The 23,219-nt window shown below is 42.0% G+C and overlaps 2 protein-coding genes across 2 annotated transcripts; both read left to right on the forward strand.

The window, feature by feature from the left end:
* Positions 1–1,614: 1,614 nt before the first annotated feature.
* LOC139366439 (ubiquitin-conjugating enzyme E2D 2 (UBC4/5 homolog, yeast)) lies at positions 1,615–11,356 on the forward strand. The gene is made up of 7 exons (XM_071103924.1): positions 1,615–2,301; positions 4,103–4,166; positions 9,196–9,227; positions 9,382–9,459; positions 9,690–9,795; positions 9,990–10,083; positions 10,288–11,356. The coding sequence occupies exons 1-7, from the start codon at positions 2,278–2,280 to the stop codon at positions 10,331–10,333; spliced, it is 444 nt and encodes a 147-aa protein (XP_070960025.1). The 5' UTR covers positions 1,615–2,277; the 3' UTR covers positions 10,334–11,356.
* Positions 11,357–14,409: 3,053 nt separating this feature from the next.
* Positions 14,410–22,356, forward strand: LOC139366440 (CDGSH iron-sulfur domain-containing protein 1). The gene is made up of 3 exons (XM_071103925.1): positions 14,410–14,624; positions 21,263–21,459; positions 21,733–22,356. The coding sequence occupies exons 1-3, from the start codon at positions 14,531–14,533 to the stop codon at positions 21,820–21,822; spliced, it is 381 nt and encodes a 126-aa protein (XP_070960026.1). The 5' UTR covers positions 14,410–14,530; the 3' UTR covers positions 21,823–22,356.
* Positions 22,357–23,219: the final 863 nt, after the last annotated feature.

Raw genomic sequence — 23,219 nt, forward strand, 5'->3', positions numbered from 1 at the left:
GTGTGTGAATGTATGAATGTGTGTGTGAGTGTGCGTGTGTGTTCATAACAATAGGCTAATACTTATATATTTATTTTATTATAGGGGATCTGTCTCTATTGGGGATCTGCCTCAGAGCTCAGAGGAGAGCATATTCATTATTGTGGAAGCATCACACATCACACATAAAGGGCATCACGTTTAGGGTATAGGCTACATATGCCTACCAATAAATACACAAATACAATGCCCACCTGCAGTGGTATGTCTGATTTCTTTTTTGTGAGAATGCACACTGGGTACAGGTTACTGCAAGCAGCCCTCTGTATACAGCGGCAGATATTTTCTTTCCATAACATTAGGTGAAGATCCAGCACAAATAGTAATAGCGTTTCTGTCCCCTGGGCGACATAAGTGCACTACACTCGTCCTCTATATGAACATTTATGGCGCAAGCGGTAGTGCCTGGTAGTGCACACCCTGTATTCTTCTTTAAACCTGGTTTAGGATAGTGGGGTGTAGAGACGCAATATCAACTGAAGCGCAATAAATTAACAGCATATAATGCACGTGAGTAAGTACACAGTATAAACATGAATAAGAGCAGCATAATCTTATTTTAATTACCGTCATTATTAGTCTGCTTTCCAAATAGACCACGGTCTATTATGTTTCATGTGAAAAGTAATTCAAGTGAAGTCAAAACAGATCATGCGTTAGTAAAGAGTTCATGCGGAATATTTGACATCCAATAAAAAAGGACATTCTGTAAAATTGTGTTTAGGGTGAGGTAGTGGACTGGAATGCTCTGCTATACTTTGTTCTGTCCCATACAGTCATCGTTCTGCACAGTGACACTTCTTTTAGTGCTATATTCTCGCGATAAGAACGTCAACCAGTCCTTATCCCTTAATAAAATTCACCCTTGGGATTTGTATTTTATTGTTTAACTGTCCCATAGAAATGTAATATTCATAAACAGGAATCATAATTATTTACCTGATTGTGGTGTGTTCAAACCATTTCTATTGCAACTCATTTGCTGTGAGATGTGTTAGTAAACCATTTGCAAGGATCTCTCATGAGCTTGCAGCAGTGCAAAATATATGCATGAAAGCCATTTTGGCTCGAATCGTTCACTATTGGGCGCGTTCGATCAGATCACTTTAGTCAGCCTTCCAAAGTGTCGCATTGTGGGGATAAAAAATGTTCGACTTGCGCCTACATGAGGACTGCATAAACTTTACAAACGACATGTGACCAATCATTAGGGTGTTTTGTTTGACCCACATAAACGTGACCAACTTAGCTTTGGACTGATTCATGTGTAGGCTATAATTTAATGTGATATTTGAGGCTCTTTTCACCAATTGATAGTACAATACACACCTATATTTACAATACAGTTTGTGAGAATGTGATATGGGGGGTTTGAGACATGCTTATTTCGATATTACAAAGAAAAACTTTTATAAACAATGGCAACACTTTCATGTTGACTGAGCCTCGATGTTGAAAAACCTCATCAATGTCTGACGTTCGGCTATCGAGATGCACTTCCGCCTCTTCACTCTTGGACTGTCGTCTACAATCGGTACTACTCAAACGAGCCCATTCATATCCTGTCGCCTGTTGAGAGCCAAAATGACGTCAATTGCACCGCTATGTTGTATGTTGTCCGCGCGCAATCTTTTGCTGCATTCATGTGCTAGTCGAAACTAAGAAACTTGGACATTTGACTTACTAACTGGTTGTAGTTTATACACGTGCCGCGTTCAACGAATCAGGAGGTATGACATTTCCGAGTTTTGTAGTTCCTACTAGTACTTGAACGCGGCATGAAGTGCTGAGGTCGCGTTCCCCTGCTCAGACGTTGCATGCGTTAAAACAATGGTTGCGTGCAACGTCATCGACTGCGTCATCGACTGCCAGATTGCTATAACATACAATTTGGTCAGCTGATACTTCAAATACTCATCCAGGCATTGTAAGATCTGGCAGGCGTCAATAACGCATTGGCTGAGGAACGCGCCCAATAGTAAAAGCAGGGTGAGTGAATGGTTTGGTAGCCGCTGCAGTAGGAGGAAGGAACGCGGTTCTACCCCTAGTTAGTCTCTTTCAGTTTCGCCATAAAACAATATATCAGTGTGCCCGTTCTGATAGCAATCGGTGATTTTAGTATTATACTAGGGTATTATTTGAGGTAGAAATATTTCGAATAGTTACCCCCCGGATAGAGACAGCAACCGCCATTTTAATCGAGTATAACACATTTTCGGTGACAGCGCTAGCACAACAATGGCTCTGAAAAGAATTCACAAGGTAAGAAGGAAGTCAACGAAAAGGCCCAATGTTTCGCAGTTATAATTAAAAAAAAGCGATATATTCTAAGATGTGTTCTATTAGATGTGTCATCTGAATGATGTCGGGGTTAAATGTGGTGTGTTTAAAAGCTTGTCACCCACAGTACGGCAAATGGGCTCACGGCCGTGAAGCAATGCGCCTCGGTCGGTGTTCGATCCACATTTTTGGGCCCTCCACCTTTTTGATAACGTTACTAGTTTGCCATCTAACGTTAGCTCGTTAGATTAGGAATGTACCTTTATCAAGAGAAGATCAGTGTACTTTACATATCTATAATCGCATCATTCAAACGAACTGGTTTACATGATAGTCGTTTGATTGGTAGTTAGCTGGCTAACAACATTATTTAGGTAACTAGTTACGTAGCTAGCTATGGCTAATTCAGTCGGCGGCTAACGTTAGTTGTCTGCTAGCTATCCAGTCAGATTTCTAGCTAACGGTAGTTATGCTAGCCATTAAAATATATTTTAATGTTTTATGTCCAACAAATCCAGTAATCACTTAGCTAACTAGATAAAACATGGCAAATGCAGCTAGCTAGCGCCTAACTCCATATATCAGCCTTCCACTCCACTAACTTCACAGATTTAAATGGGGCCCCGAGAAACGGTAGTGAGCTAACGTTAACTGTCAATTAACAAGATGAGTTCTAGTTTTATTCGCACATTAGTTAGCTACATAATGCAGCTAGCTAGCTAACCAGTTAGTTGGATGTTTACTAGATGGGTAGATCACCCGATGGGCTTTTTTTATTCCCTGTAATTGTCAGTCATCACTCATACTTTTATTCTAGATACAATGCGTGACAGTTAGCTAGCTAACATTGGGGCATTGTTAACAAGCTAAAGTTATAGATTCATTACTTTTGGTAGTCATGTTGACAAAATATGGCCAGCTAACGTTAGTAGGTACCAGGCAATCCCAGTAATTAATAGCTGCCATGATGTTGACTAAATACCATGGATATCTCAGGTGTGACTTAGGAAATGTTTTTTTTGTTTAGTTGTTTTTTTGTTTTGTTTAATTCGTTCATTTTCGATTACCGAAAGCTCAGTAGAATGAAATTGTGAGATCAGGCAGTTATCTAACAACATTTTACAGTTTTTAGGTGTTCTGTTGTTAACTCTGGTGTCACATTACTAGTGAGGGCATGATGTATAGAGGGCATTCTTGGTGGGTGGGTGGGTGTGTGTGGTTTATTGATGAACAGTCAATTTGAGCTGTTCAATAGAACTTGATTGATATGGACAACTGGCTGCCCCTTAACATTGTGAATAATCAAGTTGTTGTATACCAAATATGAGGAGTATACCCCCTGTGCCCTCAGAACAACCTCAATTTGTTGGGGCATGGACTCTACAAGGTGTCAAAAGTGTTCCACAGGGATGCTGGCCCATGTTGACGCTAATGCCTCCCACAGTTGTCAAATTGTCTGGATGTCCTTTGGGTGGTGGGCCATTCATGATACACACGGAAAACTATTCAGTGTGAAAAATCCAGCAGCGTCGCAGTTCTTAACACACTCAAACCGGTGTCACTGGCACCTACTATCTACTCAAGGCTAAAAAATCCTTCTTTAACCTGGATTTAACAGATTACATCAAGGCATCATAGCATCATTTACATCATTTACCTGGCCAGTCTGTTATGGAAAGAGCAGGTTTTCTTAATGTTTTGTATACTCATTGTATGTATTGGTCTATAGGTGCATACGTTCAAATAGTATTGTCATTGCTAACCACTTACTCCTGTCTCTCAGGAGTTGAATGACTTGGCACGGGACCCACCAGCCCAGTGTTCAGCAGGACCAGTAGGAGATGACAGTAAGTAGCTCCTCATTAGGCAACACAACAATACTATGACATTTCAGGCATCCAAGGGTCTTGTAACAAGCAAACAAACAAGTAGGCTAGATGCAGATAGTTTTTCTAAACGGTGGTGAGTCTGGTGTACCCTGGTTTATTAGGAATCTCTCAGTCAACCAGAATCACAGAAAATCTGGACTGCATATAAAAATAAATCATAAAAATGTTTTTGTTGTTGTTGTCACATACACTGGATAGGTGCAGTGAAATGTGTTGTTTTACAGGGTCAGTTATACTAGTACGGCACCCCTGGAGCAAATTAGGTTTCACTTTTGGTGTTGGGCCAGGTACCAGGAAGTCTTCGCAATCTAATAATTATTTATGGCTCCAGTAGGGTTGGTGAGATGTCCATCATAGCCAGCAGCAGCATGAAACTCTGTCACTGCCTTGCCATATTGGACCAGACCAGTGACCACCATAAACAGTATATTGTCAATTAATTGATCAGATTGCACATGTTTCCCTGTATCTGACAAATGACCAAAAACCAAGTCATTTTAACAGGAAGGGAATTAATTTGTATGGAATGACTGGTTTTCATCAAGCTGTCTGCTCCAGAGATAGCTTCTCACTCTAATCTGGTTCAGGTTATTAATCAATCTACTAGGGTGTTTACATACACTACAGGAACAAGATCATCCACATGCGTTGATCACATTTTTACTAATACTGTATTATTTAGTCGATTGGTTGATCAATAGGCAGTTGGTCGACCAAGATTTCTTTAGTCGAGCAGTAGCAAAAAACTTTTCCATGGTTTAGAAGACACCTGTCTGATTCACGCCTATCTGAGTGGACTAATCCATTGTGGAGGCCATGGGGATGGCATAGTCCATCACTCTGACGTGCTACTGAAATTGTATATGGTTGTATTACGTAAGAACAATGGCGCAACACTAATAAAAATATTATTTTATAACGTGCTTTCTCCCGCGTTGGATAGCGGTCGCTGTCCACGGTTCTGAAACTCATCAGTGCACTCCTAAACCGCCGCCTTTTCCTAGACCATGTTGCTGCACAACAGCAAAGTTATCCAGCATATTGGTGTTGAGAACAATGCGGTGCTGGCAGCAGCAGAGTTGGGAGACGAGACAACAGCCCTTGCCTTCATTTTTTAAGAAAAGTGAGGAGGGAACCCCAACTTAATTAGGTCTATAATCAATAGCCTAACTACCCCCTAAAATTGTTTTTATAAAATGAAAATAAATAGCCTAACTGTTAAATGTGCCTGGCTTTATAAAGACATTCTACTTGTGTTGCCTGTTTGAGTGTTTGTTTAATAGCCTACTGATTCCGTGAGCACCAAGCCTCACGCAACCACATGTTGGATAAACAATAAACAATGTTTTTCATATTTGCTATGCTGTAATGAAGGCGTTACACTTTTTTCATTAGAACAGCCTCTCTGGTATTACTTCTAATTTATTTAGTGTTCATGCTGTTCCAAATGGTCAAAAAATGATAATAACCCTCCTTTCTCTTGACCTTGTTGTTATTATGATCATTATAATAAGAAGAAATGTCATTATCATTAGTAGGCTTAGTACAGCAGCCTTGTATAACCACCATCGAACTGTGGGCCTAAGAGCACATCCTGTTTAGTCTTAATACCGTAACTTATTTAGGCCTATATTTCAATACTTATAGTGCATTCGGAAAGTATTCAGACCCCTTGACTTTTTCCACATTTTGTTTTAGTGTTAACATTGTTCCAAACGGTCAAAGATGATATTGTAGTCTAACAGCACCTGTTTTGCACACATAATATACACACAGCTCTTACCTTACCTTCTTGATCTCCAGTATTCTCCACAACTAGTCAAATTTATTCCACATTTCTGACTTCCCCTTTACCTCCTGAGCAACCAGTAAACATTTCCACCCCATTCGAGTTTATTTGTGACGTCCTCTGCATCCATTTGACTGTTGTGTGTTCGGAATTTGTGATTATGATAGGACCTCTATACCAGGCGGTGTAAAAATTGGCAGACTCCAGCCTCCCTAGTCATAGACTGTCCTCTCTGCTACCGCACGGCAAGCGGTACCGGAGCACCAAGTCTCGGTACAAAAGGCTTCTTAAAAGTTTCCACCCCCAACCCATAAGACTCCTGAACAGCAAATCAAATGTCTACCCAGACTATTTTAATTGTTCCCCCCACCCCCTCTTTTACGCTGCTGCTACTCTGTTTATTATCTATGCATAGTCACTTTAACTCTACCTACATATTACCTGGACTAACCGGTGCTCCTGCACATTGACTCTGTACCGGTACCCCCTGTATATAGCCCCTTCACATTGACTCTGTACTGGTACCCCCTGTATATAGCCTCCTCACATTGACTCTGTACTGGTACCCCCTGTATATAGCCTCCTCACATTGACTCTGTACTGGTACCCCCTGTAATATAGCCTCCTCACATTGACTCTGTACAGGTACCCCCTGTATATAGCCTCCTCACATTGACTCTGTACCGGTAACCCCTGTATATAGCCTCCTCACATTGACTCTGTACTGGTAACCCCTGTATATAGCCTCCTCACATTGACTCTGTACCGGTACCCCCTGTATAAAGCCTCACTACTATTATTTTACTGCTGCTCTATAATATTTGTTTAACTTATTTTCCTTCACTGCATTGTTGGTTAAGGGCTTGTAAGTAAGCATTTCACTGTAGCGTCTACGCCTGTTATATTAGACACGTGACAAATAAAAATTCTGCATTGCTTGCTGTTTGGGGTTTTAGGCTGGGTTTCTGTATTGCACTTTGTGACATCAGTTGATGTAAAAAGGGGTTTATAAATACATTTGATTGATTTGATATAGGTCAGGCCCTATTGGTCACGTGCATGCAATGCATACATGTGTCACATAAAGAGTGCAAGGGTTGAAGGAACAGGGAATGGTTTTTCCCTAAACAAATGAGGGATTTCGTTAACAGACCTTTCCAGTCAGAAATGGCTGTAATTATGTTACAGCTTCAGCAATACGGACAGCCCGATGAACACTGTTGATGTTCTGTGGTTGTCGCTGCAGCAGGGAGGAGAACGAAACAATGGGTCAGTCACTCGCTGTCTTTTATTTATTTTTAAAATATATTTTTATTAAACAGCGCAGCAAGTCTGAGCCCGTCACAAAATCAATTGCGGTCTGACTCCTTTTTAGTCATTTGTGTCTCATTTATTTCATCAAATAGTGCGCTTAAAGCATCAGACTAGCTTGGTGAATATAGTTGATTTGATAAAACACATAGGATATGTCTGTATGGAAAAATACACACAAAATAAATTCTACCAATTGATTTGTCGAAAGAACAAAGATTTTAGGGGACAGCCCAAATCTTTACCCATTGGATGTAGTAATCACATCTGACTGGCTGACTGAGCTAAACGACTACCCCGTAGCACTCACTTCCATCATCATAAAGTGCTTTGAGAGACTAGTCAAGGACCATATCACCTCCACCCTACCTGACACCCTAGACCCACTTTGCTTACCGCCCCAATAGGTCCACAGACGACGCAATCACACTGCACACTGCCCTAACACATCTGGACATGAGGAATACCTATGTGAGAATGTTGTTCATCGACTACAGCTCAGCATTTAACAACATAGTACCCTCCAAACTCATCAAGCTCAAAGACCCTGGATCTCGACCCCGCCCTGTGCAACTGGGTACTGGACTTCCTAACGGGCCGCCCCCAGGTGGTGAGTGTAGATAACATCTCCACCCCTCTGATCCTCAACTCTGGGTGTCTTTTCACAGTCTCCAAATCCAGAACAAATTCAAGAAAACGTACAGTATTATATAGAGCCATTATTGCATGGAACTCCCTTCTCATATTACTCAAGTGAACAGCAAACCTGGTTTAAAACAAATGAATGAAGCAACACCACGGCACAACGCCTCTCCTCTATTTGACCTAGATATTTTGTGTGTATGTATTATGTAGGCTGTGTGCCGCTTCAACATTTTATGTAGTTCTGTTATTGTCTATCAATGTTCTGTGTTTCATGTTTTGTATAGAACCCAGGAAGAGTAGCTGCAGCTTTCGGCAACAGCTAATGGGATCCTAATAAAATACCACATTGTCGTCAAATAGGCTAACGTCTGAGATTACGCAGTGTTTACTCAAATTCAATTTATTGATCATAATAAGATATGAAGTTCAAAGCCATTAACAAACTGAGTGGTTCACTCAGACAAGTGTCAAAGGCCATCTGATATCTTTCTGATAAATGATATTGATACTACTCTTATCAGAGAATATGGTGATGAAGTGCAGTGTCTTATCGTACCAGTGTTGTCTCTAGAAAACTAAGTGATTCCACTGTTTGTCTGCCTGCTTAGAATCACTAGCTGTTAACCACTCTCTGGCAACCATCTGATCTGGTATACACTAGGCCTGCCCTGTGCCATCTATGTTGTACAAGGTAGACTAGTTGTTGTTTTGAAAGAAAAATGTGACATATTTTGAGCTTTTGTCACCCTTGTCCAAAACTTGTTTTGGGCTTCTAACATCCCAGAAAGGCTAGAGTAGCAACCTGGGTCTTTCAAATAAAATGGTTGTATATTGGTTCTAAACTCTTTTATTCCTTATATATTTTCTCACATTTCCCCATTTTTACTTCAGGATGGTATTGGTGCATTTGTTTAAAGTGTTCTGAAGTTCTAGTTCTTTTTAGATGAGCGCTTTACATTCATTCTTATCTTTAGATGGCATTTGGCCACTCCCCTGTGTTTTTAGGACGGATTACGTCAGCAATATAACAATTGCTTTAATACAAATATCCATTTGCTTAACTACTGCACTGACATCATTCATGATGTCAATCAAAAAAAATGATACTGCTGGAATGGTATTATAAGTCATATAGAATGAATATCCAGCCCCACCCTGGGCTTTGCCTCATCCTGACTTCACAGCATTCAACACTCTCGCTACACCGACTACGTCTGACGGTTTCACTGCTCTCTCTTTCAGTGTTTCACTGGCAAGCCACGATAATGGGACCTGTAAGTACTGTGACGACAATCAGTCATTATCATCAATGAGCTTTTATTACTTTCTATAGTACAGTGTATCTCAGCATGATGACATTCTCCTAATGACCTGTGAAGCTCTAAGATTGAATTGATACTAATGGTGCTGAATCTTCTACTCTAACAGAACGACAGTCCTTATCAGGGTGGGGTATTCTTCCTGACTATTCACTTTCCCACAGACTACCCCTTTAAACCGCCAAAGGTGAGCCAGAAATACGTGTACACACACACACACACACACTGAATTTACAGACGACATCCACTTGTCGTAGTCAATCATACACATGCATTTGTTTGAACGTGTGTTTTATGTGATGGCTGTAACTGCGTGGTTTCGTGATGCTCCCTTTCTGTACCCTTCATCCATTTGAGTTATTTCTGCCTCCTCTTAACTCAACCACGTCCATTCTGTTTGTTTCTCTGTGTGTGCAGGTTGCGTTTACCACGAGAATCTACCACCCAAATATCAACAGCAACGGCAGCATCTGTCTGGACATCCTGCGATCACAGTGGTCTCCCGCCCTCACCATCTCCAAAGGTACACCGTACAATTCAGTAGATGGAAGATGTGAATAAAACCGTTTTGTTTTTATTTCACTTTAACGTCGTGAAGTATGAATGTCCTCTTTTTTGGGGGGGGGGGGGGGATTCCTGTGTCTGTTTTTGTAACTCTTAAGTTCAGCTCTCCTTCAGTCCTAAACCAATAACAGGACCTTGACCTCTTCCTTTTAGTTCTCCTGTCAATCTGCTCTCTGCTGTGCGACCCAAACCCAGACGACCCCTTAGTACCTGAGATCGCCCGCATCTACAAGACGGACAGGGAAAAGTGAGTATATAGCTTCAGAAAATTGTGTTCTTTAGGATGACCTATAACCTCTTGAGTCCATGTGGTTAACATAGGAGGATCTCGTTAGATCCTTTAGATAATCCTCTGGTTATTGGTCTGTATGCTAAAACTGTTGAACAGATAGTAATCTGGACTCCTACTGTATTCAAGAAGCAGAAATTCACTATTTTTCTCTGCTTTCAGGTACAACAGAATAGCTCGGGAATGGACACAAAAGTATGCAATGTAGTGTTGGCGTAGAATCATGACCAACCACCTCTACAGCTAATGTTAGCGGAGCTTTAAAAGTAAAGAGAAAAAAATGAAAAAGATCTTGTTGGTTTCCATTGGAGTGCTTTCTTTGAGCCACATCTCCCCTTAACCAGAGCACCTGTAAACTCCCTCTTTCCTGCCCCTTCACGACCAATCCACCCACCTCGGCCTCTCCACCCAACTTAACCTGGCAGCCATGGTGTACATATTCTCAAACTGCAGTCGTACCCCCCTTGCCCCTTGTGCTCCTGTCATGCCCACCCCACGCTCCCCTCCTTATTCCTGGTCATATTCCTGATGCAGGCTGGGCTGTCTAGGGTCCTACCTACACCCTCACTTCAAATGTTCTTCATTCTTAAAGCATTCCTTATCTGTATGACTTGGGGACTGTTCCTTTCATTTTTTTGGGGGGGGGGGGGGGGGGGGGGGGGTCTGAAATTGGGGGATTTTTTTTTTTACTCTACCTTGTTTTCTTTCCTGATCTCCCAGCTATATAGGCATGATTTCAGGAAAGCGTTTCACATGTTGAGCCGGGGACACTCGTGTGTTTTGTATAAAATCTAGTAAGGAATTATTTTAATCATAGCAGGCTATAAAATGGAAAACTGTTATGGCCTTTTCGTCTGTTTCTCTTGAATTATATGAAAGGACTTGAATTTATCCACTCTCCCCCACTATTGCCATAAGCCTAGATTGTTCCTTGCACGCACACACACACACACACCCAAACTCAGTTTCTCCAAGACCACCACCTTCGTTACATTCACAAACTGGAGGTTTTGGACCAGGTATTTAAAGAATGTTTTCTTAGTTTAACCTGTTTTATTTCCCTATAACTCATAGGTTGCATTTTTGTTATTGTTGAAATTCGAGGCTAACATCTTCAGGCTTGGGCTCTGGGTGCGAGGACAAAATGCTCCTCACACAAACAAACTCTGTATATTAAATTACCTGAGAGGCTCTTTGAGCTTTGTGTGTTGATTAAACTGTGTAATAAAAACCATGACTCAAGCTTCCACTGAGTTTCAAACATCACTTGCTAGAGAGAAGGGTGGAAGACCGCTACTGGTTTTGCTTCATGTCTTTCAATATTTTTTTTTCCCTGCTAAATTAAAAGGGGGAAAATGCATATTAAGGGGTACCATGGCTAATGTGTTCCTAATATGTAAATACATTTTTCTCTGAGGAATTGCTCTGAAATGCTGTGACTTTATACCACTTGCCTTACAAAAATCTGCCTGTCAATACATTTTATCACATCTTACAGAAATAATATGTTGCACATTAGACTGAAAACGTGACACATAACGGCTTCATTTTTGTTTTACCAATATTTCATAATGTTTATGTAGTAGCTTATGTTTTTTTTCTCCCAAAACATCTAAATAAGTTGTCTGATTATTGACAGCCTACAGCAGAGTTCATCAACTATATTCAGCTGGGGGAACCACCCCCTGAAAAATCTGAAAAAAATATATAATTAAAAAAATCACAAGTAGTGCACTGGGCTTTTTACTAGCATTAGCGGGCGATATAAACTCAGCAAAAAAAGAAACGTCCTCTCACTGGCAACTGTTTATTTTCAGAACATTTTATGTAAATATTTACATTGACATAAGATTCAACAACTTTGATAAACTGAACAAGTTCCACAGACATGTAACTAACAGAAAATGAATGTGTCCCTGAACAAAGGGGGGATCAAAATCTAAAGTAACAGTCAGTATCTGATGTGGCCACCAGTTGCATTAAGTACTGCAGTGCATCTCTTCCTCATGGACTGTACCAGATTTGCCAGTTCTTACTGTGAGATGTTACCCCACTCTTCCATCAAGGCACCTGCAAGTTCCCGAACAGGTCCCAGACGTGCTCAGTGGGATTGAGATCGGGGCTCTTCGCTGGCCATGGCAGAACAGACATTCCTGTCTTGCAGGAAATCACGCACAGAACGAGCAGTATGGCTGGTGGCATTGTCATGCTGGAGGGTCATGTCAATATGAGCCTGCAGGAAGGGTTCCACATGAGGGAGGAGGATGTCTTCCCTGTAACACACAGCGTTGATTGCCTGCAATGACAACAAGCTCAGTCCGATGATGCTGTGACACACCGCCCCAGACCACGACGGAACCAAATCGCTCCAGAAAACAGGCCTCGGTGTAACGCTCATCCCTTCAACAATAAACGCAAATCCGACCATCATCCCTGATGAGACAAATTTGCGACTCTGCTGTGAAGAAGTATTTTTGCCAGTCCTGTCTGTTCCAGCAACGTGGGTGTGTGCCCATAGGTGATGTTGTTGCCGGTGATGTCTGGTGAGGACCTGCCTTACAACAGGCCAACAAACCCTCAGTACAGCCTCTCTCAGCCTATTGCGGACAGTCTGAGCACTGATGGAGGGATTGTGCGTTCTTGGTGTACCTCGTGCAGTTTTTTTGCCATTCTGTACCTGTCCCGCAGGTGTGATGTTCGGATGTACCGATCCTGTGTAGGTGTTACACGTTGTCTGCCACTGCGAGGACGATCTGCTCTCCGTCCTGTCTCCCTGTAGCACTGTCTTAGGCGTCTCACAGAACAGACATGGCAATTTATTGCCCTGGCCACATCTGCAGTCCTCATGCCTCCTTGCAGCATGCCTATGGCACATCCACGTAGATGAGCAGGGACCCTGGGCATCTTTCTTTTGGTGTTTTTCAGAGTCAGTAGAAAGGCCTCTAGTGTCCTAAGTTTTCATAACTGTGACCGTAATTGCCAACCGTCTAAGCTGTTAGTGTCTTCACGACCGTTCCACAGGTGCATGTTCATTAATTGTTTATGGTTCATTGAACAAGCATGGGAAACCGTGTTTAAACCCTTCACAATGAAGATCTGTGAAGTTATTTGGATTTTTACGAATTATCTTTGAACGACAGGGTCCTGAAACGGGGATGTTTACATATGTAGCACAGGCAAAAGCATTTTTTCTGCTTTGCCAAAAAGGTAGTTGTGTAATTTAGAACAGTGTCTTGCAGGATTCAATAGTTGGAATTGTAAGAGTTGTTTCCCTGTAACTTTCTCTGCGGTTGTCATTCTATTGAACTCCAGAAAGCACAAAACCCTGTCCTCAAACATGAAGTTATGGGCAAAGACACAAAACATCCACATCAAATTAAATATTTTTCTTGATCAAATAACATGGGGAGATAACTTTTTGTGCAGTATTATTTGACCATCCTTTCAAACCACAACGTCAATGTACATTAATGTATTGTCCATAGGCTAGTCATACCTTTTGTACCTGTTGACTTTCCATCACCATGAAGAATAACAATGCACAATACAGTAATTGAGTTCATTGCGACATCAAATGGTTTGTGATGTGGCTCAGTTGGTAAAGCATGGTGTTTGCAATGCTAGGGTTGTGGTTTCAATTCTCACGGGGGACCAGTACGAACGAGTATGCACTCATTACTGTAAATTGCTCTGGATAAGAGCATACACAGTACACAAATGTAAAAGGAATGAATAGACCATTTCAGTTTTCACAGAAATACATTTCATTTGCAAAGTATTTCAAGAAACTGGAAAGCATATCAAGCAAGTCTTTTTTATATTCCACAAGTATTATCAAAATTACTGTTTTGTACAGATAATTGTCAGGCTGTAGTTACAAACGCTGGTAAACACTCAAATATATTTAGTAAATAAAAAAAATCACAAAAGTTGGGCTATACTAATGCTGCATTAGGGGACCGATATATACAGCGCGAGCAAAACACATTTTTTCTGCATACCGATATATTTGAATTAAACAATTTCATTTGTATAAAATCACATATCTCTTATGCACGGGAATACTGTGAAACAGATTTCACAAATTAAAATCACATGTAGCTTATTTTTGGTCGTGTTTAACCGTTTTTTGTGTCCAACAATGAAGATTATTAAATATGTTTATGTGCTCAGAAAAGTTGAGGCCAAAATAAATGGGCCGCGGGCGGTTAGTTGGCGAACCCTGACCTACAGTTAGCTTGTAACCATTTTAATAATGGGATTGATTGGCCGGTCCTATTGGTCATAACACCAGTGACGTCGTTCAGTCTGGGCTGGTACAGTCGGTCAGAAAGGACAGGGTTCAGATTTATTCTGATTGACCTTGGTGCGCAAGACCTAAACATAACACCGACCAACCGACAGGATGACAATCCAAGGTTTACCGTTACCTCCAATTCCATCGTTGCCAATGTCAAGCCCAGTAGTAATCGAGAGTCATGGATTCCAGATATCTAAAGGTAAAGCAATTGCTTTTATAGTTCTCTAAGTTAACGGCTGCCTAAGTGAACTTTATGAATACACCCTGTGAATAGTCTGTCTATTAATAATGAACAGTTGATCTATTCAAAACACTTGCCGTATTTAGGCACAGCTCCAGTCCCTGTAAGCACAAGTTATGTAGCCTAAATATAAGGACATTTACCTTGTTTACTACAATCATTAGCCCACTGCACCCAATGATACTTGAAAGCAACCATTTGAGAGAAGCCATAAATATAGTCCGTTGCGTAGCAGGTTGTTGATCAGGACAGTGGACATTCACCAATCAATTTAGGTTAGGACAACCTTACCACCAGTCAGCCTAGTGCACCTCGCTAGTCTGTCAGGTGTTTTGTGTGTGGCCATTACTTCGGCAGCTAAGCCGCTGTAGCCTGTGCTCAACAGTTCTTGCTCTCCAAATCCTTGACAAACTCGATTGTTTTCATACGCCTAATTATGTAAATAAATGTGGCTCTATGCTATCTGCCATTTTGTTGACCATAGTACATTTGTAGATTCCAACCAGTAAATCGCCTTTCTCTGTTTACGTGCGTGCGCAGAGCTCCAGAACGCATGTTGGCCCAGCAGTGCCGCGATATCAGATTTCATAGCGGGTTATGTGGGGCTAAAGGCCAGGCAATATATTGGGGCAGTTGTGGCAGTCGGTCCTGCTAGAGAAGTATTGTTATGTTTAAAACCAATGTCTAAGATGTCCATTCTAATCGCCATGGCAATGTAAACCTACCATAGTAGGCTAATATTTCCACATCTTAAAATAAGAAGAGGCGTTTAGTCTAGCCACATTTCTTGTGTTGTGATACACTAATAGGCTACGTGCGCATATATTCATGAATTAAAAACAGCACAGAGAATAGGCCTTTTACCCCGGACCTGTCCTATAGTGTCACGTTCTGACCTTAGTTCTGTTATTATATCTTTGTTTTAGTATGGTCAGGGCGTGAGTTGGGTGGGTTGTCTATGTTCGTTTTTCTATCATTTGGGATTTCTGTGTTCGGCCTAGTATGGTTCTCAATCAGAGGCAGCTGTCAATCATTGTCCCTGATTGAGAATCATACTTAGGTAGCCTGGTTTCACTTTTGAGTTGTGGGTGTTTGTACCACAGGGGACTGTTTCGTTCATTTCACGTTTATTGTTTTGTATTTCGTAGTGTTCCGTTTATGTATTTAAATAAACATTATGGACACTTACCACGCTGCAAATTGGTCCTCCGATCCTTCTCGCTACTGGACGAAATCCATTACATATAGGCCTAGTATGCTTCCATAATAGCGTTTCAAAAAACGGAACTTGAGTAATAGTGTTGTTTATAGACCTTTATTACAACGTTAAAGAGGAAAACCTGGTCTTCTGTAAGGTGAAAATCCTTTCTGCATACCTTAACTTTAATTAAACGCAGTCTCAAATAGCTGCCTGCCCCTTTTAATAGCCGGGCAAGGGCACACATTAATTTCAACAAACAGTGAACCAAATGCACACATTGATTTCAGAAAATAAACACATTTCAAATAAATGTGGGGTCTAAATAAATTATTTACGAGGTTATCATGAATTGTTTAAGAGGTTTAATGTTTGAGTGTTGTTTAAAAAATGATGGCAATCTGTTTTTATCGCCAGTAAGGCCTGTAAGAAACTGCTAGGCATTGGCTGCTAACCAAGGGATTAGGGTTCCTGTCTTGAAGCACGGTTTCCACTGCTCGATTTTTTTTGACCCCCATCACTCACAGCATAAGATATACACATTTTACACTGAACAAAAATATAAACGGAAGATGTAAAGTTTTCTGAAATAAAAATACCCCCTAAAATGTCATATACACAAAAAGCTTATTTCTCTCAAATGTTGTGCTCAAATGTGTTTACATCTCTGTTAGTGAGTATTTTCCCTTTGCCAAGATAATCCATCCCCCTGTCAGGTGTGGCATATCAAGAAACGGATTAAACAGCATGATCATTACACAGGTGCAGGGACAGTTATAGGCCACTCTAAAATGTGGATACAACACAATTGCACAGATGTCTCAAGTTTTAAGGGAGCATGCAATTGGTATGCTGACTGCAGGAATGTCCACCAGAGCTGTTGCCAGAGAATTGAATGTTAATTTCTCTACCATAACCCGCCTCCAACGTTATTTTAGAGAATTTGCCAGTACATCCAACCGCCCTCACAACTACAGACTATGTATTTTCTGACTTTTGATCTGTACATTGTAAAAAATTTCCTGTAAAATGTACAGTAATTTACTGGCAGCGTATATTAACATATTGATAAAAACTAGGTGTTTTACATCTCTTGCACTTCTAGAGGCCTAACCAAAGGCTTACAAACTGGCTGTGATTACAGGGCAACACAGATCAAATGGACATGTGAAAATATTAAAACATTAAAAGGTTTAAGGCGTGACACCACTCTGATGTGATCCCTATATACATTTGTCTCTTTGTCTCCATTTGTCTCTGTGAATGGTTTGTTCTCTGACAAATCAACTGTAAATTTCGGTGTTCCTCAAGGTTCCGTTTTAGGACCACTATTGTTTTCACTATATATTTTACCTCTTGGGGATGTTATTCGAAAACATAATGTTAACTTTCACTGCTATGCGGATGACACACAGCTGTACATTTCAATTAAACATGGTGAAGCCCCAAAATTGCCCTTGCTAGAAGAATGTGTTTCAGACATAAGGAAGTGGATGGCTGCAAACTTTCTACTTTTAAACTCGGACAAAACAGAGATGCTTGTTCTAGGTCCCAAGAAACAAAGAGATCTTCTGTTGAATCTGACAATTAATTTAATTGTTAGGGAACTACTACCACATATCACTTAAATTGGTACAGTACTCTCACTAATGGGTGCAACAAATATAGCCACTTAAGGCACACATTAATATACAATATATATATATATATGTATGTATGTATGTATGTATATATATATATATATATATATATATATATATTTATTAGTGGACTCTGCTATTTCAGCCACACCTGTTGCTAACAGGTGTATCAAATCGAGCACACAGCCATACAATCTCCATATACAAACATTGACAGTAGAATGGCCTTATGGAAGAGCTCAGTGAATTTTAAAGTGGCACCATCACAGGATGCCACCTTTCCAAAAGTCAGTTAATCAAATTTCTGCCCTGCTAGAGCTGCCCCGGTGAACTGTAAGTGCTGTTATTGTGAAGTGGAAACATCTAGGAGCAACAAAGGCTCAGCTGCAAAGTGGTAGGCCACACAAGCTCGCAGAACGGGATTGCCGAGTACTGAAGTGCGTAGCGCGTAGAAATCGTCTTTCCTCGGTTACAACACTGAATACCGAGTTCCAAACTGCCTCTGGAAGTAACGTCAACACAATAACTGTTTGTCAGGAGCTTCATGAAATTGGTTTCCATGGCCGAGCAGCCACACACAAACCTAAGTTCACCATGCACAATGCCAAGCGTCGGCTGGGAGTGGTGTTAAGCTCGCCGCCTGGAGTGATGAATTACACTTTACCATCTGGCAGTCCGACGGACAAATCCGGGTTTGGCAGGTGCCAGGAGAACGGTACCTGCCTGAATGCATAGTGCCAAATAAAACATTTGGTGGGAATAATGTTCTGGGGCTGTTTTTCATCGTTCGGGCTAAGCCCCTTAGTTCCAGTGAAGGGAAATCTTAACGCTACAGCATACAATGACATTCTAGATGATTCTGTGCTTCCAACTTTGTGGCAACAGTTTGGGGAAGGCCCTTTCCCATTTCAGCATGACAATGCCACCATGCCCAAAGCCAGGTCCATACAGAAATGGTTTATCGAGATCGGTTTGGAAGAACTTGACTGGCCTGCACAGAGCCCTGACCTCAACCCCATCGAACACCTTTGGGATGAATGGGAACACTGACTGCGAGCCGGGCCTAATCGCCCAGCATCAGTGCCCGACCTAACTAAAGCTCTTGTGTCAGAATGGAAGCAAATCAAATGGCTACCCAGACTATTTGCATTGCCCCTTCGTTGCTACTGCTACTCACTGTTATTATCTATGCATAGTCACTTTAATAACTCTACCTACATGTACATATTACCTCGACACCGGTGCCGCCGCACACTGACTCTGTACCGGTACCTCCTGTACATAGCCCCGCTATTGTTATTTACTGCTGTTCTTTAATAATTTGTTATTATTATCTCTTCCTTTTTGGGGGGTATTTCTCTTAAAACTGCATTGTTGGTTAAGGGCTTGTAAGTAAGCATTTCACTGTTGTATTCGGCGCATGTGACAAATACAATTTGATTTGAAATCCCTGCAACAATGTTCCAACATCTAATGAAAAGCCTTCCCAGAAGAGTGGAGGCTGTTATAGCAGCAAGGGGGGACCAGCTCCATATTAATGCCCATGATTTTGGAATGAGAAGTTCGTCGAGCTGGTGTCGACATACAATACACGTAAAAAGTTTGGACACACCTACTCATTCAAGGGTTTATTTTTTATTTTTTTACTATGACAATTTTTTGGAGCTTTCCTCTGTGACACAGCCTACTATATAGGTCATGGATGTCAGGAAGCTTGGCCCCATGATAGTTTGTGGGTGATGTGGACACCAAAGAACTTGAAACTCTCGACCTGCTACACTTCAGTCCTGTCGATGTTAATGGAAGCCTGTTCGGCCCTCCTTTTCCTGTAGTCCATGATCAGCTCCTTTGTCTTGCTCACATTGAGAGAGAGGTTGTAGTCCTGGCACCACACTGCCAGGTTGCTGACCTCCTCCCTATAGGCTGTCTTATCGTTGTCAGTGATCAGGCCGACCACCGTTGTGTCGTCAGCAAACTTAATGATGGTGTTGGAGTCGTGCTTGGCCACGCAGTGGTGGGTGAACAGGGAGTACAGGATGGGACTAAGCACGCACCCCTGAAGGGCCGCAGTTTTGAGGATCAGTGTGGCAAATGTGTGGCTGCCTACCCTTACCACCTGGGGGTGGCCCGTCAGGAAGTCCAGGATCCAGTTTCAGTGGGAGGTGTTTAGTCCCAGGGTCCTTAGCTTAGTGATGAACTTTGTAGGGAATTTGGTTTTGAACACTGAACTGTAGTCAATGAACAGCATTCTCACATAGGTGTTCCTTTTGTCCAGGTTGGAAAGGGCAGTGTGGAGTGCAATTGAGATTGCGTCATCTGTGTATCTGTTGGGGCGGTATGCGATTTGGAGTGGGTCTAGGGTCTCTGGCATGATGGTGTTGATGTGAGCCATGACCAGCCTTTCAAAGCACTTCATGGCTACCGATGTGAGTGCTACGGGGCGGTAATCATTTAGGCAGGTTACCTTCGCCATCTTGGGCACAGGGACTATGGTGGTCTGTTTGAAACATGTAGGTATTACAGACTCGGTCAGGGAGAGGTTGAAAATGTCAGTGAAGACACTTGCCAGTTGGTCCGCACATGCTCTGAGTACATGCCCTGGTAATCCGTCTAGCCCCGCGGCCTTGTGAATGTTGACCTGTTTAAAAAGGTCACATCGGCCATGGAGAGCGTGATCACACAGTCGTCCGGAAAACAGCTGGTGCTCTCATGCATGCTTCAGTGTTTCTTGCCTCAAAGCGAGCATAAAAGGCATTTAGCTTGTCTGGTTGGCTCGGGTCACTGGGCAGCTCGCGGCTGGTTCTCCCTTTGTAGTCCATAATAGTTTTCAGGCCCTGCCACAACCGATGAGCATCAGAGCCAGTGTAGATGATTCAATCTAGTCCTTTATTGACGTTTTGCCTGTTTGATGGTTAGTCTGAGTGCATAGCGGGATTTCTTATAAGCTTATGGATTAGTGTCCCACTCCTTGAAAGCGGAAGCTCTAGCCATTAGCTTGGTGCGGATGTTGCCTGTAATCCATGGCTTCTTGTTGGGAAATGCACGTACAGTTACTGTGGGGACGACATCGTTGATGCACTTATTGATGAAGCCGGTGATTGAGTTGGTATACTCCTCAATGCCATTGGGTGAATCCCGGAACATATTCCAGTTTGTGCTAGCAAAACAGTCCTGTAGCGTAGTATCCGCATCATCTGACCACTTCTGTATTGAGCGAGTCACTGGTACGTCCTGCTTTAGTTTTTGCTTATAAGCAGGATCAGGAGGATAGAATTATGGTCAGATTTGCTAAATGGCCAGTATGTTACTGTAGATTTTTAGAACAAGGAATGTAGAATTCCTAAAGTACAGTATATTACTGTATTATGTGGGGGTACTGCATTCTCACTCACAGATGCAACAAATATAGGCTCTTACAAGGCATGCCTTAAAATATGTTTCGGAGTCAGAAGCTCTTTCCCCGCCCACAAACATTTTCCCACAATGCAGCATTATTAATACTGTAAAACATATTTATGGTATTTCACTGTGCATTATACTGTGTTTTACTGTTGAAATGACAGAAAGGTCGTACAGTGTGCTGTAAAACAATGTATGGTATTTTACTGTGCATTCTATGGTCAACAACTACATTCAGTTAAACATTGTCATACTGTTGATTAATACAGTAAGTTACTGATAAAATGACAAAAACTGCTAACAGTGTACATGTGCATTCTCTCTGTTTATGTATGCCTGTATGTGTTCTTGAATTTCAGACCAGCTGACTGTCCTAGTGCCAGTGGTTGTGGCGGCTGCTCTAGGTGGCTTCCTGGTTAGCCGGTACTTCACTGGACGTAAGAAAAGCCAGGTCAACACCTGTGTGTGTAAGGACAGTGCCAAGGTGGTGCACAGCTTCGACATAGAAGACATTGGCAGCAAGGCCGTCTATTGTCGCTGCTGGAGGTCCAAGAAGGTGGGCACTTCTTCCTTTATTTGCCTTGAGACTTGGCTGTAGACTCCTATGGTCCCTGGTGCCATAGTTGGATGCCATAGCAGTCTATAGTCATGTCTCAGGGCAAATTATTCAATATCATTATCAAATATAATTTGCTATTTGGCCTTTTTGCGAAGTGTAGTTTGTTCTGGGATTTTTAAGGCGATGGCTGGTGAGATTATACCTTGTGTTATTTACTTCTTTGTGTAAATTTCCCCTTTGGGTATCGAAGTTTTTTCAATTTCCCCACAGTTCCCCTACTGTGATGGTTCCCATACCAAGCACAACGAGATCACTGGGGACAACGTGGGTCCCCTCATCATCAAGAAGAAGGATGCTTAACCAACCTCCCTTTCCCCTTCTCGCCCCTCCCATCAAATCATCATTCAACACCATTCAGTCACATGCCACATACACCAGAATCAAACGATCACTTGCCATATCCAACCAGAGGTCGTACAGATGAGCTGAATCATGGCAGGATCCAACCACGCAGAGCAGCACTCCTACTCAAACCGCCTTCATACAACCCACAGTCAAAACCCCAAAGGAATGTTACATGATATGATTTGTGTCTTAGAAGCTCATGTAATTAATGTTATTGAGCCATTGGTCTTAATGGTCTTAACTACGAGATGAATAATACGTGACTGAGAGTGGGGAAGGTGCTACCCTTTATTTCGACATTCTCTGGCACAAGAGGGCACTTTCATTTCCCCTCTAAGACTATTGTCTATTCCAGTGTTCGAAGTACAACCTTTAGGAATATATATTGGTAATGTCCAAAAGAAATACATGTTCTAGTGAATATGACAGACTTGATGGTGATGTATTTTGGCCCGTATATTGTGAATAAAAGTTTTCTTAAAGTGGTCCGACTTGTGTGTCTACTGTCATTCCTTTCCTGAGACGTATAAGACCGACATGATGTGGTGCTGATTTTATGTCTCACTGCAAAGCAGTTTATGTGCACCAATGTATGCCGTTTTACACACTGACACAAGGCAATATTTTCTCTAGCCGCTAGGAGCTGCTCTCGCTCAACTAGCAGGCATGAGGATTACGATTTGGCAGCCCCCTCTCCATGTTATTGCTGCCTAGGCTGGCGGCCACACACACACACACTCAGCCTCACACCCAGCCTCACACCACAGCTGGCTATGTGCCAAAAATGCAGGACTCTTGACAAGAGGTGGAGTGGACTACCCTGCTTAGTACCCTGAGAAGAACGAGGTTGAGGCTGATGCAGTGCAGCTCTAAACGGGCCACAACACCCTCGCCCTTCTCGCCTGATGGCACATACACTGTTACAGTCTGGCTTCCACCAGCATCACATGACATGGGAAGGAACACACACAAAACATACAATAACTCACATGTCAGTCTGATGAATTTCATTCATGCCAGAAAGTGATTCCATAAACAGTCTCAAAAAGCATTTTCCAATCATTTGTTTTATTTCCAAGATAATTACCCCTGTGTTTCAGGACTTTGGCTTTGTCACCTGTCTTTTTCTATGGTTTTGTAAAATGTTGTGTGGCACAGAAATGAAATGAGCACAGGAATTTGCTATTGTGGTCAAGGGGTCATTTTTCTGCGGTCTGATGACCATGACTCCAGTTCGCTTTTTGTGTGACGCCCCCCAAATCTATGAAGTGTGTTTGCATGTTCCACTCTGTGAGTGGCGGGCACGAGGAGGTGGGAATGCGAGACGGGAAAGGCGAAGGACCTGTGCAGCT

The sequence above is a fragment of the Oncorhynchus clarkii genome, chromosome 14 (genome assembly GCF_045791955.1).
Source record: "Oncorhynchus clarkii lewisi isolate Uvic-CL-2024 chromosome 14, UVic_Ocla_1.0, whole genome shotgun sequence".
Lineage (NCBI taxonomy): Eukaryota > Metazoa > Chordata > Actinopteri > Salmoniformes > Salmonidae > Oncorhynchus > Oncorhynchus clarkii.